The following is a 15,911-nucleotide window of genomic DNA, read 5'->3' on the forward strand; positions in this document are numbered from 1 at the left end:
CTAAGGGACTATACTTGTCTGCAAGCCACACCCCTTTATACCTCTCTCAAAAGACTTGCTCATGCATCTTTGTGATTTTAGAAATGCACTTTATTGTATGTCATGTAGCTGGGAGATGGTTGAAAATTGTTGGTGGAAAATTGTCAAAACTAATTATTTGTATTTTTTTTAATGTGTTGTTTCCATTAAATCTCACTTTCATTTTCATTTTAAATGGTTCTGTAGTGTAACATATACAGCTATACATTTTCAAACGTATCCCATGTAGTCTCTCAATTAATATGAGGCCATAAAAGCTGCATGCATAATATATTTTAAAAATATGAAATGCTGTTTAAAATAGTTTTAGATTGAGTGTAGCGTGTCACGCCACAGGACATAATGTCAGCTACTATGTTCGAGACAGCTCAGTTGAATGTTTTATTGAAAGCCATTTATATGACAACATGTTGAGTGTTACCTGAGTTATTTTGTTAATACATAAACCATTCATCCCAGATGACTTATATTGGGTGTTGAGCTGCTTTATAAAGATGCCATTGTTGGGAATTCAGCAGGGTGTGAATCCGTTTGTATGACACTGTCAGTGTATGTGATGATTAGATGGTGTGACACGTTTTATGCTAATTCTCACTACTAACATATCTGCTTGCTTTGTGGTTCTGCACTGTAGGTAAAAAAAGCACAATTTCAAGAACTTTAGAACTAAATTATATTTTCTCCACTTCTAGTTTTTAATTCTTATTCACTGCTTATTCTATTATGTAACTTATTTTGATCTAAAAGGTTTTCACTTTATTATTATAATTAATATCATTATTACACTCATTATATTTCCATGGTATTACAATCTGATATTGTACCATGGTAATATAACGAGTGTAATAATTATATAAATTGTTGCCTCCGCTTCTGAGACCGTCAATCTGCGCATTTTATCACGTGACTCGTTGTGCATGACACCGCGGAGACTCACAGCATGTGGAGACTCATGCTACTCTCCACACACAACTTACCACACGCCCCATTGAGAGCGAAAACCACTAATCATGACCACTAGGAGGTTACCCCACATGACTCTACCCTCCCTAGCAACCAGGCTATTTTGGTTGCTTAGGAGACCTGGCTGGAGTCACTCAACACACCCTGGATTCAAACTCGTGACTCCAGGGGTGGTAGTCAGCGTCAATACTTATTTAAACCGTTTTATGTTTGGTAACAAGCATTTAGCTTGCATGTGGAAGGCATGTGTTTATAAGGAAAGTTTGAAATGTGTAATGTTCCAATAAAATGTTTAATTACATATGACTAAATATACATCAGAGTTGTTTGTAAAAGTTACTCTAACTGAAATGTTAGTCACTTTTTCAGTTTATAGAAAAAGAGACTCTTATTAAAAATCGCAACGCAAGGGCTTTTATTATGAAATTACTGTATACTTCTCCACCGGAAGTAACCCGGTAATTTATTTTTCATTATCAAACGTCATTTTTGTTTTCACGCGTTTGTTATCCAGTTAATAAAAATGATTTATTTTAGCGTTTATGACATGTAGTTATGATAAACAATAGTTATTATCGGTCGGATGTGATGTTTTAATACGTGTCACGCTGCATTAATAGTGTTTAATTGAGTTGTTGTTGTCGTCACTGCAGTTGGCAGCAGTTGATCAGTTATTGATCAGTTATTGATCATCGGAACACATGAGTGTGTCTCTGGTTGTGATCAGACTCGAGCTCGCTGATCAGTCTGATTTCCCGCAGGGTTTTCAATACTGCGCCGGTGAGTTGCACGATTTTACTGTTACAGTTACATTACCGAGACCCTGCCGTTACTTTGTGGATTTACCATGGTACAGTCATGTATCAGATGGTGAAACCATGGTACTTCAAAAGAATACCATGTTATTACCTTAATGGTAGTGACAAAACATAGTATACCCATGAAAATATGGTAATACTGTTGTGCTTTGATACATGCTATGGTATTAAGATTAATGTACCATGGTGTTTAGCTTTTTAGGGTGGGCAACTGACCGCGTGACTCATGTTTCAATTATCTCCCCCCCAGAGATAAGTGGCCCCAGGTCCTTTGCGAGTCAGAATCCGTCCCTGGGTCCTGGGGGCGTCTTGAAATGGGGGACGGGGCACAATAAAAACCTTTTCCAGAAAAAAATCTAAAATTACTTGAGAAGCAGAATAGCATAAGATTTATAAGTTTTGTTTTCAGAGAAATCTAACCAAATGTGGTGAAGTTTATACTTAAAATTATAAAAAATAAAACTATTTCCCAATGGGGTAAGAAAAATAAGCTTGTTTTCCCTTTGAATCAAGTTTTTTTTCTTACCACATTGACAAATAGTTTTCTTGTTATAAGTATAAACTTAACTAAATTTTATTAGATTTCTCTGTAAACAAGTCCAAATGTCTTGTAATTTTGCTTCACAAATAAATGTTGTTTTAAGAATGTTTTGTACGAAGCCCCTTTGAGGACAGGGTGGGAATTTATTTCAGAATAGTTTTGCGTTAACTCGCAATTCGTTTTCGTTCCCTCACAATTAGTTTTGTGTTCCCTCTCAATAGTTTTGTGTTCCCTCACAATTCGTTTTGTGTTCCCTCACAATTAGTTTTGTGTTCCCTCGCAATAGTTTTGTGTTCCCTCACAATTCGTTTTGTGTTCCCTCACAATTCGTTTTGTGTTCCCTCACAATTAGTTTTGTGTTCCCTCGCAATAGTTTTGTGTTCCCTCGCAATAGTTTTGCTTTCCCTCACAATTAGTTTTGTGTTCCCTCGCAATAGTTTTGTGTTCCCTCGCAATAGTTTTGTGTTCCCTCACAATTCGTTTTGTGTTCCCTCACAATTCGTTTTCGTTCCCTCACAATTCGTTTTGTGTTCCCTCACAACTAGTTTTGTGTTCCCTCTCAATAGTTTTGTGTTCCCTCACAATTAGTTTTGTGTTCCCTCACAATTAGTTTTGTGTTCCCTCGCAATAGTTTTGTGTTCCCTCGCAATAGTTTTGTGTTCCCTCGCAATAGTTTTGCTTTCCCTCACAATTAGTTTTGTGTTCCCTCTCAATAGTTTTGCTTTCCCTCACAATTAGTTTTGTGTTCCCTCTCAATAGTTTTGTGTTCCCTCTCAATAGTTTTGCGTTCCCTCACAATTCGTTTTGTGTTCCCTCTCAGTTTAGCGAGTCCTCTCAATAGTTTTGTGTTCCCTCTCAATAGTTTTGTGTTCCCTCGCAATTAGTTTTGTGTTCCCTCGCAATAGTTTTGTGTTCCCTCACAATTAATTTTGTGTTCCCTCGCAATAGTTTTGTGTTCCCTCGCAATTAGTTTTGTGTTCCCTCTCAGTTTATCGTTCCCTCGCAATTAGTTTTGTGTTCCCTCTCAGTTTATCGTTCCCTCGCAATTAGTTTTGTGTTCCCTCGCAATTAGTTTTGTGTTCCCTCTCAACAGTTTTGCGTTCCCTCTCAGTTTAGCGTTCCCTCGCAATAGTTTAGCGTTCCCTCCCAATAGTTTTCCGTTCCCTCTCAGTTTAGCATTCCCTCGCAATAGTTTAGCGTTCCCTCGCAATAGTTTAGCGTTCCCTCTCAATAGTTTTGCGTTCCCTCGCAATTAGTTTTGTGTTCCCTCGCAATAGTTTTGTGTTCCCTCACAATTAATTTTGTGTTCCCTCGCAATAGTTTTGTGTTCCCTCGCAATTAGTTTTGTGTTCCCTCTCAGTTTATCGTTCCCTCGCAATTAGTTTTGTGTTCCCTCTCAGTTTATCGTTCCCTCGCAATTAGTTTTGTGTTCCCTCGCAATTAGTTTTGTGTTCCCTCGCAATAGTTTTGTGTTCCCTCGCAATTAGTTTTGTGTTCCCTCTCAGTTTATCGTTCCCTCGCAATTAGTTTTGTGTTCCCTCTCAGTTTATCGTTCCCTCACAGTTAGTTTTGTGTTCCCTCGCAATTAGTTTTGTGTTCCCTCTCAACAGTTTTGCGTTCCCTCTCAGTTTAGCATTCCCTCGCAATATTTTAGCGTTCCCTCCCAATAGTTTTGCGTTCCCTCTCAGTTTAGCGTTCCCTCGCAATAGTTTAGCGTTCCCTCTCAATAGTTTAGCGTTCCCTCTCAATAGTTTTGCGTTCCCTCTTAGTTTAGCGTTCCCTCGCAATAGTTTAGCGTTCCCTCTCAATAGTTTTGCGTTCCCTCTCAGTTTAGCATTCCCTCGCAATAGTTTAGCGTTCCCTCTCAATAGTTTTCCGTTCCCTCTCAGTTTAGCGTTCCCTCACAATAAGTTTTGCATTCCCTCATAATTAGTACCATGGTATTTGTAGTAAAACTTTAGTAACCACAACCACAGCAATTAACCATGGTTAATCTATAGTAAAACCACGGTTACTATGTGGATACAGTATACTGTATTAAAACCAATGCACGTGGTTACTTATCTTACTTTTCATAGTTAGGCTACAGTATTACTATAGTAAATCCTTGGTTTCCAAAAAAACATTTTATTTATCTTTAATGTTAGTTAATACAAATAAAAAAATTTATTGTTAGTTTGTTAGTTCATAGTGCAATAACTAATGTTAACATATACAACTTTTTTAATATTATGTTGAAATTAACATTAACCAAGATTAATGAATGCTGTAAAAGTATTAGCATATTCATTGTTAGTTCATGTTAGCCAATGTTGTTGTAACTAATGGTAACAAATGTTACCTTATTTTAAAGTGTTAACCACAATATTACTATAGTAAAACCATAATACCCACAAAATTATGATTTTTATTACCATAGTTTGCATTTTCCTGTATTATTACTATGGCGTCACTACGAATATCATGGTTAAAATATGGTTACTGTATGAAAACCATGGTACATTTATTGCGAGGGGAAAAAATTCCCACTCTGTCCTCTAAGGAGCTCATTATTTTAGATCTTTTCACTAGAAAAGGAGACCAAAATTTTTATTTTATCAGTGCTTTGAATTCAGTTCTGGAATCTCTTTTCAGCATGTGCAGCATGGAGGCCTTTATGTTGCACTAGGCTGATGGTATTTGCTGGTGAAATGTGACTCCGCTCAACTCACCTCTGTGTGTTTCCTGCGTCCCCACAGTTACAGAGATGTCAGAGGAGGAGATGAGGGAGAAAGCGCTGGCCTCTGCAAGAGTCACGCTAAGAGGTAAAATGGACAAGGAGCGAGGGAGTCTACTGCATCAGCATCTGGGCAGCCGAGTCATGAGCGACATGGTGATCGAGACTTTTGAACGCAATGCAGGTTTGAATTTGTTTGCTACTCAGTACTGAATTGAGAATGCTTTTCCAGTTCAGTTCCTGAAGAATGCTTCTTTTCTAGAAAACCTGAGTTGTATATCTTTGAAATGTAATTCAGTACATTTGCATAAAACAGAAGGAACCGAGGAAGTTAACAAAGATGTGAAATACACAAATGACAGTAATGGAGATGCCAAAGATCAAACCGATGTGGGGACAACTCCAGACTCACCATCCAAACAGCTACCAGATCAAATTTCCTTCTTCAGTGGGAACCCGTCGGTGGAGATTGTTCACGGCATCATGCACCTTTACAAAACTAAGTTTGTATAGTGTGAAGGATGTTTACCTGCTGTTCTATTTCCTATGATTGTTTAAAAATAGAGCACTAGTATATATATATATGCATACCACACTCTCTTCTTTCCTGCTCTATGTAATCAATATGACTCTTACAAAATAGTACTGTGGCAGTACCATGGTACCGTGATGTTATGATTGCCATATTCATATGCCATGGTTTTACATGGTACTCCAAGGTACTTCAAAGAATAACATGGTATAGCACCAGGGTTTCTGTTAGCAGGTAAATCAAATTTTTTTTGACCGTTTAAACGTCCCAATGTCTGACAAATACAAAAGGAGTTTCAATTTTTTTATTATTTTTTTTTTCAATTTGGAATGCCCAACTCCCTCTACTTACCAGGTCCTCGTGGTGGCACGGTTGCTCACCTCAATCCGGGTGGCGGAGGACAAGTCTCAGTTGCCTCCGCTTCTGAGACCGTCAATCCGCGCATCTTATCACGTGACTCGTTGTGCATGACACCGCGGAGACTCACAGCATGTGGAGGCTCATGCTACTCTATGCGATCCACACACAACTTACCACACGCCCCATTGATAGCGAGAACCACTAATCGCGACCACGAAGAGGATACCCCATGTGACTCTACCCTCCCTAGCAACCAGGCTAATTTGGTTGCTTAGGAAACCTGGCTGGAGTCACTCGGCACACCCTAGATCCAAACTCGCGATTCCAGGGGTGGTATTCAGCATCAATACTCGCTGAGCTACCCAGACCCCCAAAAGGAAGTTTAAACTTTCCCAACAATTTGCGAAGTCCTAATCCGTTACTGCAGCAGGTTGTATCCCGCACACTAAAAAGCAGCCTGCATTATTCTCGTCTCGCATGCCCGCAGTGAGAAGCTTCTCACTTCAGAATCGCATTAAAACTGCCTTGTTTTTCCATCTTCTGGAGGTGAAGGACACCAGGCTTATGTGCATCTCAAGCTGTAGAGAAAAGCTGCACACATTGACTTCATGTCAGCTATGAAAAATCGGAAGAAAATAGTCATAAAAATAAAGAAAAATAAATTAGCCAAGGTGAGAAATTATATGACATAACCTAATGATTTTTGTTATTTAAAAATATTTTTGTGTGAACAAAAAATAAGTTTAGCTGTAATTCCTTCCTTTCCCCTTCCTTGTGCACGACCTTCATTCCACCCTTTTTATATCCGCATTTCCTACCTTCATCCCTTTTTCTGCATTACATCCCTTCCTTTCTCCCTTCATTTTGCACTTCCGTCCTTCCCTTTCTTCATCCTCTCTGCCCTTCATTTCATCCTCATTACCTTTCCCTTCCTTCCTCCCTTCTTCCTTCTGCACTTCCTTCATCCCCCTTCGTTCTTCATTTCTTTCCTTCCTTACTTCCTTAGTCATCTGTCCCTTCCTTCTGCACTTCCTTCCATCTTCCCTTTCTTTGTCCTGTCTGCACTTCCTTCCTTCCTTTTCCCTTCCTTCTTTCCTCACTTTCTTACTTCTGCACTTCCTTCATCCCCCCTTCATTCTTCATTTCTTTCCTTCCTTACTTCCTTAGTCATCTGTCCCTTCCTTCTGGACTTCCTTCCATCTTCCCTTTCTTTGTCCTGTTTGCACTTCCTTCCTTCCTTTACCCTTCTTTCCTTCCTTCCTTCCTTTTCCCTTCCTTCTGTCCTCACTTTCTTACTTCTGCACTTCCTTCATCCCCCTTCGTTCTTCATTTCTTTCCTTCCTTACTTCCTTAGTCATCTGTCCCTTCCTTCTGGACTTCCTTCCTCCTTCCCTTTCTTCGTCCTGTTTGCACTTCATTCCTTCCTTTTCCCTTCCTTCCTTCCTTCCTTCTTCCCTCCCTTTCTTCCTTCCGCACTTCCTTCATCCCCCTTCATTCTTCATTTCTTTCCTTCCTTCCTTAGTCATCCATCCCTTCCTTCTGCACATCCTTCCTTCTTCCCTTTCTTCGTCCTGTCTGCACTTCCTTCCTTCATTTACCATTCTTTCCTTCCTTCCTTCCTTCCTTCCTTCCTACCTTTTCCCTACCTTCTCCCATCCCTTTCTTCCTTCTGCACTTCCTTCATCCCCCTTCGTTCTTCATTTCTTTCCTTCCTTCCTTAGTCATCCGTCCCTTCCTTCTGCACTTCCTTCCTTCTTCCCTTTCTTCATCCTGTCTGCACTTCCTTCCTTCCTTTACCCTTCTTTCCTTCCTTCCTTTTCCCTTCCTTTCCTGCCTTTCTTCCTTCTGCACTTCCTTCATTCCCCTTCGTTCTTCATTTCTTTCCTTCCTTCCTTAGTCATCCGTCCCTTCCTTCTGCACATCCTTCCTTCTTCCCTTTCTTCGTCCTGTCTGCACTTCCTTCCTTCATTTACCATTCTTTCCTTCCTTCCTTCCTTCCTTCCTTCCTACCTTTTCCCTACCTTCTCCCATCCCTTTCTTCCTTCTGCACTTCCTTCATCCCCCTTCGTTCTTCATTTCTTTCCTTCCTTCCTTAGTCATCCGTCCCTTCCTTCTGCACATCCTTCCTTCTTCCCTTTCTTCGTCCTGTCTGCACTTCCTTCCTTCATTTACCATTCTTTCCTTCCTTCCTTCCTTCCTTCCTTCCTTCCTTCCTTCCTACCTTTTCCCTACCTTCTCCCATCCCTTTCTTCCTTCTGCACTTCCTTCATCCCCCTTCGTTCTTCATTTCTTTCCTTCCTTCCTTAGTCATCCATCCCTTACTTCTGCACTTCCTTCCTTCTACCCTTTCTTCGTCCTGTCTGCACTTCCTTCCTTCATTTACCATTCTTTCCTTCCTTCCTTCCTTCCTTCCTTCCTTCCTACCTTTTCCCTACCTTCTCCCATCCCTTTCTTCCTTCTGCACTTCCTTCATCCCCCTTCGTTCTTCATTTCTTTCCTTCCTTCCTTAGTCATCCGTCCCTTCCTTCTGCACATCCTTCCTTCTTCCCTTTCTTCGTCCTGTCTGCACTTCCTTCCTTCATTTACCATTCTTTCCTTCCTTCCTTCCTTCCTTCCTTCCTTCCTTCCTTCCTTCCTACCTTTTCCCTACCTTCTCCCATCCCTTTCTTCCTTCTGCACTTCCTTCATCCCCCTTCGTTCTTCATTTCTTTCCTTCCTTCCTTAGTCATCCATCCCTTACTTCTGCACTTCCTTCCTTCTACCCTTTCCTCGTCCTGTCTGCACTTCCTTCCTTCCTTTACCCTTCTTTCCTTCCTTCCTTTTCCCTTCCTTCTTTCCTCCATTTCTTCCTTCTGCACTTCCTTCATCCCCATGGTTATACCATGGTTCACTTTTGTGAGCAGAACTTGTTGTGCATTGTTCATGTTTTTAGCTTTAATATATAATTGTTATTGACAATCTGATCAACTGCCACCTTGTTGCATTGTTGACTTTGATGAGACTTGCCCAGCCTTGTTTTTTTTTTACCTTGTTTTGGTGATGTTTTGATGACAGTAAAATGACATCACTAACAGAGGACGTGAGGCGCAGCGCGATGATTTGTGTTCTCACGGTACCAACAACCATGACCAGCCATGACCTCATGAAGTTTGTGTCGCACTTTAATGATGTCATAGAGCACATGAAAATTATCAGAGACTCCACGCCTAACCAGTACATGGTGCTGATTGAGTTCAGGAATCAGGTGAGCTAGTTAACCAGGTCAAAGAACAGTCTTATTGATTTTTTTAGAGACCATGTATTTCTTAATTTCTTTGGTCTTGTTTCCAGTAAAAATATCTTAACATGCTTAAAACAAGATACATTTTATTTGGAAGCAAAATTGCATAAGATATTAAGGCATATTAATGTTATTCTTCTTACCCCTTTGGCTAAATGTTTTATTTTTCCTTTTCAAAAAAGCAATGATGGTTTGCCTCAATTTTTGTTCGCATAATAGTTTTACCACAAAATTTGCAATGTAAACTCATGCAAATTTGCTTGCTTGTAGTTTGTTTAATGTTTCATGAATGGATTGTCAGGACTGGTGACAAAGTTGCATGTGTGTTTTTTTTCTTCTTCTTTTGTTTAGGCCGATGCTGACAGCTTTTACACAACCTGTAATGGCCGTCGGTTTAACTCGATTGAAGATGCCATCTGCCAGTTAGTTTATGTGGAGAGGGCAGAAGTCATAAAATCTGAAGAGGTAAGGCTGTATAGTTCATGCTAATTAATGGTGTTTATTAGCAAAGACAAGCATCACTATTACTATTACTAATGCTAAAATATTAGTATTACAAGATAAAAAATTAAAAACAACTAGACCCTTAGTAATAAACATTAGCACCTAACTCGTCCCGTACCATTTTAGCTACATACATGAATGATTGACAAAGAAAAAATCCCATAGACTTACATTGAAGGAATTACCTAAGCCATATGTTGAGACCCGGAGGTCATTTTTACTGTAATAATATAAAATGGCAAAACATTTCTTAAATGACCAGGTTTCTACCACCCCTGGAGTCACGTGTTCGGATTCAGGGCGTGCTGAGTGACTCCAACCAGGTCTCCTAAGCAACCAAATTGGCCCGGTTGCTAGGGAGGGTAGAGTCACGTGGGGTAACCTCCTCGTGGTCGCTATAATGTGGGTCTCGCTCTCGGTGGTGCGTGTGGTGAGTTGTGCGTGGATGCCGCGGAGAATAGCGTGAAGCCTCCACATGTGCTACATCTCCGTGGTAACGCGATCAACAAGCCACGTGAGGCGAGTCTCTACGCCACCATGAGGACTTGGAGTGCATTGGGAATTGGGCATTCCAAATTGGGGAGAAAATGAAAAAAAAAAATAAAGAAAATAAAACAACCAGGTTCAGCCTTGTTTTTGTTGTTGACAAGCTGTTTCCATTTAAACACACACACCATCTCTACAGGCTGATTTAACAATGTATAACAATAGGTGCAGTATTCTGTAAAGTTTGAGCTAGTTTTGAATGATCTAAACCATGTTCATAATAAACCAGGGGGCCAGTTTACCAGTTATGCACCTTATTGAGCTGCCCAAGTGCACTGTGTGTTTGGAGCGCATGGATGAGTCGGTGAATGGAGTGCTGACCACCCTGTGTAACCACAGCTTTCATAGCCAATGCCTCCAGAGATGGGAAGACACAACGTAAGTGCTTTTTAATGTAGCTAAAATTAGGACTAGTTTATATTCCTCCTTCGAGACGACATGAAATCTTAATGTCTTATTTTGCTCAACCTCTGAAATTACTTTTAATTTTTGATGATACAACCAAGGTCATGTGGGTGGGAAAATAATATTAACCAACAATATCATAGCCCATTATTCTTGGTTCAATAAAACCCTAAAGAATAAACTGAAACTTTTCTGATTTGACATTATATACCTCTGAGTGTAAATAAGGCATCTCCGAAAAACTGCTTTTGTTTTGTTCCCAATCATGTCAACTGTAACTGAGTAAATTTTTGTGTCGATACATCAATCAAAAATGAATAGCATAATTTGTCCAAGTGTTCAAAAGCCTCTCCAAGCAAATAAAACACAATAATTATGCATAATTAACTAATTACACAACAATGACTAAACGTATCCTCTCTCTCCGAAGCATGTAGGCATGAGTAACAAGATCTCATTCAGTTCCATTCTGTGTCATTTGAGTCATCATTGAGTCTGCGTCATGTATTTGGCGCCATCTCCTGGTAGCCATATGTAATTAGAGTGAACGATCCTCTCTGCCCATATTTGGAGGACTTCCAACTCTGGTTGCAGCCGACTAAATCCTAATAAGATTGGTTTAGCATTCCATGATGCTGGACAATGTATTACATCATTTACAATGAAAGTCATCTGATCCATTAGCTTTCCTGGATCAGATGACTTTCATTGTAAATGATGTAATACGTTGTCCAGCATCATGGAATGCTAAATTATATGCTATAATTATATGGATTATATAATTATCTATGCATCCGGTGTGCATGTGTGTGGGCTTGTTTGAAAGATAATCACATAATCACACACAATAAGTAATAGTATGTGATATTTTATGTTCTGTTTATTTTATGTGAAGTTTAAATGTAACATGTATGTCAAAGACATATACTTAGCTATTACTTGCTATATTTTTGTCAGTGAGTAAAACAGTGGTTGTATTTTACTCATTGAGAGCTTTCCAACGACATATGACACATGGCTATTTGATCAGTTTGATGTTTTAACTGATAACTATAACATGTTTAGTGCAAATGTATTATTAAATTATCAAAACAGAACATTTCTGATTTGTCTGCAAATTTCAAAGCATTGGTTCAGTTTTGGTCATAATGTCTACATGCATTTTAAAGAAGAGCTTCTAAGATTAGGTATTGGATAAGACTCTAGTTATTAATATTTTGATAATTATTTTTTTCTCGGCAGGCCCATCCAAGCTTATAAACAGATGCATTTTTCTCTGTATATTTTGCTCCAATTCTGTGCATTAGTTCATCCACACCCGTCTCCTTTCATCACATTCTTCTCCGTGACTCATCCATGCTTGACACTGTGTTAACGCTCACATGTGTCTTTTTAACCTGCATTCTTCAAAGGTGACCTTTGACCCTTTAGAATGTCACATTGTCACATTTCATACAATGGAAAAACAAACTGCCAGTGTTTGAATGTTTAGGGAGTTAATGACATTAAAGTAATTTGCAATGCATTTAACTTGCGTAATGTGACATTTCTGAGTGAAACTCAATCTTCAGTGGAGACAGTGTTGGGCGGGACTTGATTTTATCTATAAGGATTTGATTGATCTGTGAAAAGTTGGCTGTGCTATTATTAGTAGTGTTTGTACAGTCATTTGCTCCTGATTAGGGTTGGTGATTTAAATTATCTCTTTATCTTAAGTATTAAACTTGGGTATTCAGCCCGTACTGCACCGTTTGGCCTACAGACATGAATAAAACCCCAAAATAGTGCGGCTGGTTGGGGAAAGGTTTCCTGTTTATTGTCTAAATAATCAGACATACATTTTTCCTTTAATAACATGCATTAATTTACAATAAAACCAGAGACATTTATGAAGAAAGGAAAATATGTCAATTTTGATTTCATGTTGTCTTGAAAAAAAGCTAAAATAATGCTTTTTTCCTCCAGGTGTCCAGTCTGTCGATACTGTCAGACCCCTGAACCCGTGGAGGAAAACAAGTGTTTTGAGTGCGGCGTACAAGAGGTAACAAACCTTTCAGATATAGACAGATCTTATCCTGAGCAAAGGTATCATTACTGGAAATATGAGTTAATAGCACTCGATATTTCAATGTTTGTTTACTTCACGCATAGAATCTGTGGATCTGTCTCATCTGCGGGCACATTGGTTGCGGGCGCTACGTAAGCCGCCACGCGTATAAGCACTTTGAAGAAACGCAGCACACCTACGCCATGCAGCTGACCAATCACAGGGTCTGGGACTACGCTGGAGGTATGCAAGATTAAAAAAAGTTCAGAGGCATCAAGCGCAGATATAAAATGAAAATCGTACTAGGCTTTTTTCTGATTGTCTTTATGGATTTTTTTTATTGTTTTTTTTTTTTTAATCAGATAACTATGTTCACCGGCTTGTTGCCAGTAAAACTGACGGTAAGATGGTACAGTACGAGTGTGAGGGCGACACGTGTCAAGATGAAAAAATTGATGCTCTACAGCTCGAGGTGCGTATTTGTCTGGAAAGTTGTGGTAAAACACAAGTCATTTGAAGTCACTGTCTGTTATTACTTTCTTTTGAATGCGTCTTCCTCTTCACAGTACTCGTATTTATTGACCAGTCAGCTGGACTCTCAGCGCATTTACTGGGAGAACAAAATTGTTCATTTAGAGAAAGACACAGCAGAAGAGGTGAGAACATTTAAAGGGACAGTTCACCAAAAAAATGAATAATCTCCCATTATTTATGCACCCTCATGCCATCCCAGATGTGAATGGCTTTCTTTCTTCTGCAGAACAGAAATGAAGATTTTTAGAAGAATATCTCAGCTCTGTAGGTCCATACAATGCAAATCAACAGGGTCCAAAACTTTTAAGCTCAGAAAAGCACATAAAGGTAGCATAAAAGTAATCCATAAGACTCCAATGGTTTAATCAGAAGTGATTTGATAGTTGTGGGTGAAAAACAGATCAATATTTAAGTCCTTTTTTATGATAAATTCTCTTCTCTGCCCAGTAGGGGGTGATACGCATGAACAATATGAATCGGCAAAAACAAAAGTAGAAGAGCGCTTAGCAGGGCTATTTGAAAGTGTAGATTTATGGTATAAAATGACTTAAATATTAATCTGTTTCTCAACCACACTTATCATGAATACATGGATTAAACCACTGGAGTATTATTGATTATTTTTATGCTACCTTTATGTACTTTTTTGTGCTTCAAAGTTTTGGACCCTGTTGACTTTAATTGTATGGACCTACAGAGCTGAAATATTCTTCTAAACATCTTTGTGTTCAGCAAAAGAAAGTAAGTCATACACATCTGGGATGGCAAGAGGGTGAATAAGTAATGGGATATTTTTCATTTTTGGGTGGACTATCCCTTTAAGACACTAAAACTGAAAACTAAACCAATGCTTTGTATTTACGGAGACTCTTTGAGGACAGGGAGAGAATTTATTTTCGCAATAGTTTTGCATTCCCATGGTATTTGTAGAAAACTATGTTAAACATAAAAATAATGACATGGTTACTGCAGGTTTACTATATTATTTATTTTATTTTATTTTACATTTTATTACCATAGTTTTTGTTTTGCTGTATTGTAACTCTGTTTTTCTACAAATATCATTGTTAAAATATGGCTACTGTAAAATCCATTGTAATATTTCATAAGGAATAGGTCAAAGTATTGTGAGGGAAGGCAAACCTATCCCTCCTGGTCCTCTAAGGGGCACCGAATGAATGAAATCCTCAATAATCCACTTATTTATTTGTGTTTTAGATCAACAATATGAAGGCCAAATTCAAGGAGACGATTGATAAGTGTGACAGTTTGGAACGGAAACTAAATGAACTCGTCAAAGAAAAACAATCCATCGAAAAGAAGTAAAGTTGACTGAATTTCACTTTTCACATTTGAATTTGACATCATCAAGCCCATTTTTGTAGCCCCTCCAACCGTTTTGATAATACAATCAATTACCAGTGAACAAAGCTAGAATAGTCGAGTGTTCAGCTGTTGAAGCTGATCTAAAGGGGTAATTATATAATGAAGAATGAGGGATTTCAGTATTGCATTTGTGCATTACTCACACTGTTGTGTGTTGTCGTCTGTTGACATTTCCTGCTGTTCAATTGTTTACCAGATGCTCACAGCTGAATAACAAAGTGGTGAAGATCAGTCAAGAGTTGAGGGAGGAGCAAGAAATGAACCGATGCCTACGAGCCAATCAGACGGAGCTGCAGACTCAGCTGCAGGAGGAGGAGAGGCGGGCCCACGAGGCCACAGCCAATAAAGAAGGACAGATCGCAGAGTTGAAGGAGCAGCTACGAGACGTCATGTTCTACCTGGAGACGCAGCAGCAAATCGATCGTATGCCCGCAGATACCCGGCAAGAAATACAGGAGGGCCAAATCAACATCGCCTCGGCGCCCGCCGCGCCACAGCCCGGGCCCTCTGCACATGGCACCGGGAAACTGTGCGGCAGGAAAGGACGATCTAAAAGAGGAAAATAGTGAATTCGAAGAGGATGGTGGAATTTATTAACTGCACATTTCGGCTGCTTGTCTTCGCAAAGTCTCCAAAAATATTCTGTTTTTGTACTACAGGAAATGCTGCTTTTGAAATGAGGGTGAATAATCACCGTCCCTCATATTCTGTCTACATTAAGGCTCTAAAATAATGTCATTTTTTCTGTAATATCTCACGTGAGAGCACCAATAGTGCTTAGAAATATAGCTTTACATGTTTCATATGAAAACAAAGTGCTGTTATTGTCGCAGAAATTTATTTTGGTATTATTTCATATTTAGTGTCCTCATGAGAGGAATATCTAAGGCTGAATTCCTTGGAATAAATTATAAAGCTGTTGAAAATTCTGGATGTTTGTGAATGGTTTGATTTACTTAATGTTTGGTGACATTTTCTCATATTTTTAGGAATATTTTACAGAGTCTTGCGTCTGTAATGGGGAAATCATATATATATATATATATATATATATATATATATATATATATATATAAGATGTTCAGCTTTCATTTCAACCTTAAATTATTTTGCATAAAGAAAAGGAAGCTTATATTTATTTGAATTGTACCCAAATTATTATTACCGTAATACATCCACACACTTTAGAGAGTTTTTTTTATTTATAATTCTTATTATTCTTAATGTTGATTCTCATTAC

The 15,911-nt window shown here is 38.9% G+C and overlaps 1 protein-coding gene across 1 annotated transcript; it reads left to right on the forward strand.

The window, feature by feature from the left end:
- The first annotated feature begins 1,490 nt into the window (after positions 1 to 1,490).
- Positions 1,491 to 15,619, forward strand: brap (BRCA1 associated protein). Its single transcript, XM_052117743.1, has 12 exons — positions 1,491 to 1,782; positions 5,100 to 5,261; positions 5,394 to 5,580; positions 9,024 to 9,213; positions 9,601 to 9,714; positions 10,529 to 10,677; positions 12,670 to 12,745; positions 12,856 to 12,994; positions 13,114 to 13,223; positions 13,318 to 13,407; positions 14,504 to 14,607; positions 14,868 to 15,619. Exons 1-12 carry the CDS (start codon positions 1,704 to 1,706, stop codon positions 15,235 to 15,237), a joined length of 1,770 nt encoding a protein of 589 aa, XP_051973703.1. The 5' UTR covers positions 1,491 to 1,703; the 3' UTR covers positions 15,238 to 15,619.
- Positions 15,620 to 15,911: the final 292 nt, after the last annotated feature.

The sequence above is a fragment of the Xyrauchen texanus genome, chromosome 44, assembly GCF_025860055.1.
Source record: "Xyrauchen texanus isolate HMW12.3.18 chromosome 44, RBS_HiC_50CHRs, whole genome shotgun sequence".
Lineage (NCBI taxonomy): Eukaryota > Metazoa > Chordata > Actinopteri > Cypriniformes > Catostomidae > Xyrauchen > Xyrauchen texanus.